The 8,959-nt window shown below is 42.5% G+C and overlaps 1 protein-coding gene across 1 annotated transcript; it reads right to left on the bottom strand.

The window, feature by feature from the left end:
- Nucleotides 1-764: 764 nt before the first annotated feature.
- LOC115550734 (interferon-inducible GTPase 5-like) lies at nt 765-3,080 on the bottom strand. Its single transcript, XM_030366017.1, has 3 exons — nt 2,560-3,080; nt 1,692-2,276; nt 765-1,446 (listed from the first exon to the last, which is right to left on the bottom strand). The coding sequence occupies exons 1-3, from the start codon at nt 3,065-3,067 to the stop codon at nt 791-793; spliced, it is 1,749 nt and encodes a 582-aa protein (XP_030221877.1). The 5' UTR covers nt 3,068-3,080; the 3' UTR covers nt 765-790.
- Between the last annotated feature and the right edge of the window lie 5,879 nt (nt 3,081-8,959).

Raw genomic sequence — 8,959 nt, forward strand, 5'->3', positions numbered from 1 at the left:
TTCCAACTCATTATCATACAAAACATATCCCAAATCCATTTTACACCGGAATTTACCTTTAAGTCACGTCAATGGAACGTAACTCTAGCTGAAAGTAGCAAGGCCAAGCGGAATAAGCCCGGCTTTGCCTTTGGCTTGGTTGATGGAACATGTCACATGTCATCAATTAATTATCAACCAGTGGTTATTGCGTTTAGAACATTGCTTTGGAGTTTGCACATGCTTTTCCATTGTTGCTAGCAAGCTGCATGCTGTTAGCTGTCAGTGTCCTGTAACTTTTTGCGTAGAAAATTAAGCTGCTATTTTGCTCATGCTCTTGATGGCCTTCCCATTCAAAGTAAAAACAAAAAGGTAAGTAAGTAAGTTAAGTAAGTAAGTTCAATGTATAATGGTATTGATAATGCGATGAAATAGAAAGAGAGAAATAAGATTGGTTATTTTTATGCCTCCCTGTTATCCATCTCAGCAGCTGTAGGCTAATTGTTATAAAGCTGTCATCTATTAGAATATAACTAAATGTATCCATTCTCTCCTCAAGTGACCGTACAAATATCTATTCATCACTATAAAGTTATTATGTTAACATTGGCCTTTGGGCTAAGGCCCCTGTCGTGGCCCCGGGCCCCTTGGTACTGGCCCTGTTAGCTCTGCTGTGGATAATACAGGCCTGGACATATCATGCCTATTAAAACCGTTCTAACCAAAACAAAACAAAAACACTTTCTACTAATGACTATTGAATTGAGTTTTCCGTTATTGCACTTTCAAAGGTTTGCTTCAGTTGAAGCGTTCATTGTTCCTGATCGCTAAAGGCTAGAGCCTTTTTGAGCAGGAACTTTGTCCGAATACTTTCCGCGTCAACAGATAGGCTGTTAACAGTAGAACTTAAAAACGTGTAAATGGAAGTGAAAGAAAGTGCACTAGCTGTTGGGATTCCAATAAAAGGAATCCATCGGGAACCTTCCTCTGCTACCAAAGCTGCTGATACCAATGCTCCAGATTGCAGCATCATGAGAACAAGCTCATTAGTTACACTCTTTCCAGAACAAAGACATGTAAACACTGGCTTTATATCATCTAATGGTGTATTTGTATCCCTGGAAAGTTTTTCCAGCGACTTTTCATCAAGACCAAACCCAAACAAATAGTCCCGAAGAACCTTGACCAGAATGCCTACATCAGCAGCAAAGGAAAGCCCTGGGAGAGGTACAGCTGCTACGACTGCAGACGTTATAGCATGGCGCCAAATTTGTGAACGGAAAACCTCTTTCTTCTTGTTAATGATGCTTTTGCAGACGTTGGGAAGGGTTAATATCAGAACATTTCTCTTGTGTGAAGGAAGCTCTCTCTCCATGGTGTCCTGGAGGGCGGGGAAGTCGTACAAATGGAGATCAAAACCAGAAACCAGGAAGACCTGCGGAGTCTCCACACCTTGTTTTTCAAGTCCTGTTGGAAATGGAATACAGGTTGAACTTAATGTGGTCCGAAAAGCGTGTGGGAATACATGTATAAACTCTACTGTATTGGACTGTACTGGGATACAGCATAGCGGAGTCATATACATGATTTGATCTAATTCAAGTAACATAAAATATATATGAGTAGTATATATAACATTGAGTAGGGCTCCTTGGAAAAACATGAGAAATAATTGATTTTCAAAGTCACCATATTAACTCAGAAAAGCCAACCTTCAATGCAGTTTTCCCTGATTTCCTGAAGTGTCTTTTCTTCATCGTACTCCCTCTGGCTCCTTTGCGCAGCTTTTAGATTGTCGTCAATCTTAGAGCGGACAAAATATAAATTCTTGCCCATTGTCTTGATCTCCTGAGCCAGCTTGGCATCATTCTCAGTGAAGCGATCAGCTGATACAAGGATAAAAAAATCAAACTTTTTAAACTCAACGTACTTCTGGTACTGATCAGCTGGGAATTTGGTGGTTCCAATTCCCGGGAGATCCCATAATGTAACATTGGGGTATATTGGATGCGGGTAAGGCTCAGGCTTCATGGTCGTTTCCACAAAACCTGTAGGGGCCGCTCCCTCATCTTTGTTGTCTATCCCCCTGAAGGCATTAACAAAGGTGGACTTTCCAGTTCCAATCTCTCCTGTGACAGCAATGTGCAGTGGAAGATCATTACAGATCAGATCATTTCTCTTGAGTGAAGGAAGCTCTCTCTCCATGGTGTCCTGGAGGGCGGGGAAATCGTGCAATTGGAGATCAAAACTAGACACCAGGAAGACCTGAGGGGACGCCACATTTTGTTTTTCAAGTCCTGTTGGAAATGGAATACAGGTTGAACTTAATGTGGTTAGAAAGGCGTGTGGGAATATGTGTTTAAACTATCTGTCTGTAATGGGACACAGCGTAGCGTAGTCATACACATATATTTGATCTAATTCAAGCAACGTATATATATATACACACACGTATACGTATATATATATATATATATATATATATATATATATACGTTGCTTGAAAACATTGAGTAGTGCTCCTTTGAAAAAAATTAGAAATAATTCATATTCACAGTCATATTAACTCAGAAAACCAACCTTCAATGCAGTTTTCCCTGATTTCCTGAAGTGTCTTTTCTTCATCGTACTCCCTCTGGCTCCTTTGCGCAGCTTTTAGATTGTTGTCAATCTTAGAGCGGACAAAATATAAATTCTTGCCCATTTTCTTGATCTCCTGAGCCAGCTTGGCATCATGCTCTCTGAAGTGACCAGCTGATACAATGATAAAAAGATCAAACTTTTCAAACTCCACGTACTTCAGGTACTGATCAGCTGGGTATCTGGTGGTTCCAACTCCCGGGAGATCCCATAATGTAACATTGGGGTGTCTTGGATGTGGGTAAGGCTCAGGCTTCATGGTCGTTTCCACAACACCTGTAGGGGCCGCTCCCTCATCTCTGTCTTTTATCCCCCTGAAGGCATTAACAAAGGTGGACTTTCCAGCTCCACTTTCTCCTGTGACAGCAATGTGCAGTGGATTATTCATATCTTCCAAATACTTCTTGATCATTGATACAGCTGAGTCTGTATCATTGTTTTCCATCATGTTTGATCCCTCTGCAATCCTTTATGAATAAGAAATACAAAATGAAGGGTTTATTCACTTCATTGCCTGGCAGGTAAGGCAAGGGCTGAACATTTTAATTTAGACTTGATAGTTATCACACTGGACTGGCGTGCAGCGTAATTGGCCAACACACAGCTGCAGCCACAAAAGGGGAAACATTAAACCCTGCGTTCACACCAAAAGATGCAAAAAGTTGCCGCGCAGCAAGATCCCATTCAAAGTGAATGTAGAGACGCGTTGCAGGTTTACTGCCGGAGCACTTGCTACCAATTTGCAGCGCAGCACGTATTTTGCACGTATTTTGCGGCGCGACAAATGCTGCTCGAGTTGAAATATTTCAACTTTTCGGCAGCAAACGCGTGATGACAGCCAATCAGCGTTCAACAGCGTTGCCACTGAGTGACATGCCGTAACAGCCAATCAGTGTTACTCCCTTGGAGTGACCTAGAGTTCACTACGGCGTGAACGCAGGGTAATGCATTGGTGCGGCCCACGGGCCAATGGCGGCCCGCAGAAACATTCCTGGCGGCCCGCAATGACATACAGATATAAGTAAAAAAAATATATATTTATTTTTATTATTATAAATATACTCTCTAGCTTTCAATTAAATGCTGTTACATTTGTTAGTTTTAATCCGTACATTACTTTGAAAGGATGAACCTCAGTTTCGTGATTTAGACCTCACTTAATAATAATGAATAATAATAATGCATTTTATTTATAAAAGCGCCTTTCAGGTCACTCAAGGACACCGTACATCACACACATTAAAACACACAATGAAATATACAAAAAACGTGATAAAATAGACATAGAAAGGACAACATAAGTTAAAATACATAGGGCAGAATGGCAGGAAACATGGAGGTTAGAGAGAGTAGGCAGTCCGAAACAGGTGGGTTTTTAGTTGTGCTTTGAAAATGGGGAGAGAGTCACAGTTTCGGAGGTCGGGTGGTAGAGAGTTCCAGAGCTGGGGAGCAGAGCGACTGAAGGCTCTGCCCCCCATAGTGCTGAGGCGGGCAGGGGGCACAGAGAGGTGGATGGAGGAGGAGGATCGAAGGGAACGGGTGGGGATGTTAATGTGCAGGAGATCAGAGAGGTAGGGAGGGGCGAGGTTGTGGATGGCCATGAATGTAAACACTAGGAGTTTGAAGTTAATGCGGTGGGTTACGGGGAGCCAGTGGAGCTGCTGGAGGACAGGGGTGATGTGATGGTATGAGGGGGTCTTTGTGATGATGTGGGCAAAAACTTGACCTCACTCCCAGAGGTTCACGACCACGGTGCAATGTTTTTTTTCACCACTGCGATGCTTACGACGTTTCCCGCCTCAGTCACACCTTGACTGCAGCTGTGATAATGGAGTCGGAGCGGGAGTCGAAGCGGGAGCCGGGCCACTCGAGAAAAAAACGTAATTTTGGCGATGAGAAAAGGCGGTTTCAAGATAAGTGGACATACGCTTACTTTGCCGTACCTCAGGGGTTGGATAAAGTCATGTGCCTGATCTGCAAGCATGTTAATGCAATGCTGAAGGACTTCAACATAAAACGCCATTATGATACCAATCATAAAACCTACGACAAATTTACCGGCGAGGAGCGCACCGGTAAGCTTGAACAACTTAAAAGAGGCAACGCTGCACAGCAGTCAGTTTTCACAAATCTAACCAAATCCGGTGAAGCTGTAACACAGGCTAGCTACGTTGTAGCTCAAGAAATAACCCGCCGGAGCAAGCCCTTCAGTGACGGAGAATTTTTGCGAGACTGCATTTTGAAAGTGGCCGACATTGTATGCCCCGAGCAAAAAGCAAAGCTCTGTGACATAAGTTTGTCGAATGACACAGTGACACGACGAATCGAAGATCTTGCAAAAAATCTCAAAGAGCAACTGGGACAACGTATGGAGGGACTAGGAAAGGGAGCCTTTTCTATTGCACTGGATGAAAGCACGGACATTTCCGATACAGCGCAATTGCTGATTTTCATCCAAACGGTCACGGAGAACTTTGAAATAGGCGAGGAGCTGCTTAGTTTGGAGAGTATCAAAGACAGAACAAGGGGAGTCGACATTTGTGGTGCTGTGTGTCGTAGTCTCGAAGCATACAATGTGAAGCTGCCGTCTATGGTCGGTGTCACAACAGATGGAGCACCGGCAATGGTCGGAAGAAAGGCAGGGGCCGTGTCGCTGCTCTCTGAGAAAGTGGCCAACAGCGGAGGGGAGAAACTAATCAAATATCACTGCATAATACACCAAGAAGCCCTCGCTGCTCAAACGCTTGAAATGAAACATGTCTTGATTGTTGTGAAGACAGATCATTTCCTGAAGTCCAGAGGTCTGAATCACCGCCAATTCAAGACTTTTTTGGAGCAATCGGAGGCAGATTTTGGTGAGGTTATATACTTCTCTGCTGTCAGGTGGCTGAGCAGAGGGGCCACATTGAAGCGTTTTTTTAACTTGAGGAAGGAAATAAGAGAGTTCATGGAGTCAAAAGGACAGGGTTTGACACAACTAAGTGACACTAAATGGCTCTGTGACCTAGCACTCCTTGTTGATGTGAACACTTGTCTCAGCGATCTCAATTTGAAGCTGCAGGGCCATGGGAAGCTTATTTACACACTATTTGACAACGTCAAAGCTTTCCAGAGAAAAATTTAACTGCTGCAGGGACAGCTCAAACAGGGAGTTCTAACCCATTTTCCCGCCTGCAAGGCGCTCGTAGGTGAAACAGACACAGATGGGCGCCACGTTCTGCGTCACCTGCGCTCAGACCACAACCAAAACCTCATAAAAAAATAAAGAGAGGAATTCGAACACCGCTTCTCCGACTTCAGAAACCACGAGAAGTCAATCAACCTCTTCCAAAATCCTTTCTCGTGTGTCCCTGCGGAAGAGCCAGCAGAAATGCATTTTGAGCTCATCGACCTACAGGAGAGCTCCGAGGCCAGAGCAGCATATTGTGACAGGAATCTCATTGAGTTCTACAAAGCACTTTCCCCAGCGACATACCCTGCACTGCTCCAGCATGCCATCAGAATGGTCTCTTTATTCGGGAGCACATATATTTGTGAGAAGACCTTCTCCACCATGGCCATCAACAAATCCAAGCTGAGATCCAGGCTTACAGATAGCCATCTACATGATGTCCTTCGTATTGCAACGACGGCGATGGAGCCGGACATCAGAGGAATCGTGGCCAACCGAAAACAGCACCACAAATCCCACACCAAAAGAAAAAGGTACGTTGACCTAGTAACAAATATTGTGTGATTTAATGACAAGCTTATTGATGACAGGCAATGAGATATTAGTGATGATGATGACTTGTTTGGTAAGCTTCTATTTTAAAAGTATCTCTCTTTCTCCCCCTCCCTGTGTATGCGTGTGCGTGTGTGTGTGTGCGTGTGTGTGTAGGTTTTCCTGTGGTGATTTGGTAGCTGGAATTGCTCCAGAATAAGGAGCTCCATACTGACAAGAAAGGAAGGCACGATGAGACCGACTGTTCTAAATACGTTTCTGAAATGCACACAGGACTGTTATATCCCAAATTCGAAGAGAACCCCAGGGATTGGGTGTTAGTTAGAATGTTTCTTAAGGTTTTCTGAAGTTGTGCCAGGTTTTGCCTAATTTGTTATTTAAAATGTGTTTATACTGGATGCAGACAAATACATAATTGTATAATTATTTGTAATTGTAGAGATTTGTAGAGAGAGCAACCTGGTCATTAAAATTATGAAAAATTTGATTTTTATCTGTTTTATTTTTTCTTTGGCGGCCCTTAGTCAAATTTTGGGTTCCTAAATTGGCCCTCAGCTGTCAAAACTTTGAGAACCCCTTCTATAATGAAATCTAAACAAAGTCATTGTCTGCTGCATGTTACTATTGGGCATATATCTGAGATATGAGCTGTGTAGTCCATAGGCATGCCACTTTGTCATATACGCAACATATACCTTAAACTGTTTCTATTCATTCTGAAAAATAAATGTCACAACACAAACAATGTGGCTTGAGTCGTCGCAGGCACGCGTTTGTGTTTCTTCCTGCTCTCAACATTTATTCTAGTCTGGGGAATACAACCAATAAATATAGCTAAATGAAGTAGCCCATGGGTGACCTTGATTGTTTGCCGATAGGGGTTGTTGATACGAAGATATTTGGTCTACTTTGTTTTTACATAGTCGAAACGCTGTGTCGGGAAAATTGTGTGTGTGTGTGTAACCGCAGGACATTGCCTTTGGAAGATGGGGTAATGAAAGTAGTGATACCACAGCATTGCTTGACTTCTAGAAGGAAAAGCCTATGGGCCCTATCTTGCATCCGGCGCAAGTGACTTAGTCACTGGCGCATGTGTCGTTGCTAGTTTACAACTAGCGCAGAGCGTTCTCTTCCCAGCACCGCCACTCGCCGGTAAATTAGGGATTGATCATGCGCCCCAAGGGGCGGTTCGGCGGAAGGAGGAGGCGTGTTCTGGCGCAAACGGTATTTTGCCGTTTCTGAATACCATTGCGCTACTGACCAGGAAATACCTGGTTTAAAGTCAGTGGCGCGTTGTTCAGATGCTATTTTAAGGGCGCGTGCATACATGCGCATGCGATGCATACGGATTGCTTGTGCACCTCGCGCATACACTTTGCTTCTCCCATCTACCTAGCCGCACATTCTTGGTAAATTATTTGGGAAAGAACAGCTGATGCAGCGGTAATAAGTTGTACTTTTAAATCAATGCATCTGCAAACACCGTACAGCAAACACATATTTTCTTGACAGAGACATCGTGTAGGCCTACATGCCCATAACTTTTTGGATTGATGAGTATTTGATCGTGAAAAACATTGTTTTACCGCGAGTGAGTGTTAAAAAGAATGAATGAATGCGGGCGCGCGTGTGTGCTCTTTTTATACACACGCAAACTAAACACGTAACGCATAATACAATCAATGGCAATGTCTATTACCGCGGGGACACATGCATATTAGGATAGCATACAATAATGATAAGAAACAATGTTTATAATGTATTGCGTATATCATTAAATAGAACCACAGTTACCGCATATCATATGTTATATCATATACGTTTTCTTTGCGGAAATTTATTTGAGGACTCAGCAGAGATGGAAATTAACTTTTTTGCCCACCAGCCACTGTGGCAGGTAGATTTAAAAATCTACCAGCCACTCATCTTTTTTACCAGCCACTTTTTATACGCTATATATTTTTTAATATATGCGTACATTTTAAACAATATAATAGTAACAATAGATAAGAAAAGTGTTTTTCATACACATCAGTTGGTGTTACGATGACAAGTTTGGCGATAATTCATCTATACAAAGTATTTTCATTAAAAAACGAATTGACATATTAATAATAAAACAACATGCATGGCTACACCATCATAAGTCAATAGGAAAATTTGATTTTTTGTATTTACATGTGACTGCATACAAATGTGTCCACACAGACATGGTAACTAACGTATGATAGTAAGCATTATATGCCCTTAACACTAATATTCAGAAGAAAATATGTGTGGAATTCAGTCCAATGCTGAAAATATGTCTGTGGCATTCAGTAGGCCAATGCTGTGGTAAAGTGTGTAAAGTATGACCAAGTGTTTCTTTCTGTTCAATAGATAGAACTTTATCAATCCCCTGTAGGAGAAATGTGTTAATGTTTGTCCCTATAAAACAATAATGGTAAAATAATAAATACAAAACACGACAGTAACTGAGTAGGTCAAACCGTCCAATCTGAAGGCTCTACTTAACCACTCCCCCTACTCACTTCCACCAATGCGAAGCGAACAGAACTGAGTAGGGGAGGGCGTAGCCTAACTAGTTTGTGAACGACCCAGAGAAACGCAACTCAG

This window comes from Gadus morhua, chromosome 9 (assembly GCF_902167405.1).
Source record: "Gadus morhua chromosome 9, gadMor3.0, whole genome shotgun sequence".
NCBI classification, from domain to species: domain Eukaryota; kingdom Metazoa; phylum Chordata; class Actinopteri; order Gadiformes; family Gadidae; genus Gadus; species Gadus morhua.

Bases quoted from the DNA above. Each gene is read 5' to 3' on its own strand.
- LOC115550734 (XM_030366017.1), bottom strand. From the start codon at position 3,067: ATGATGGAAAACAATGATACAGACTCAGCTGTATCAATGATCAAGAAG. The intron at 2,277-2,559 runs GTTGGTTTTCTG...CATTTCCAACAG, and splicing joins CAGGGAAAACTGCATTGAAG to GACTTGAAAAACAAAATGTG. The intron at 1,447-1,691 runs GTTGGCTTTTCT...CATTTCCAACAG, and splicing joins CAGGGAAAACTGCATTGAAG to GACTTGAAAAACAAGGTGTG.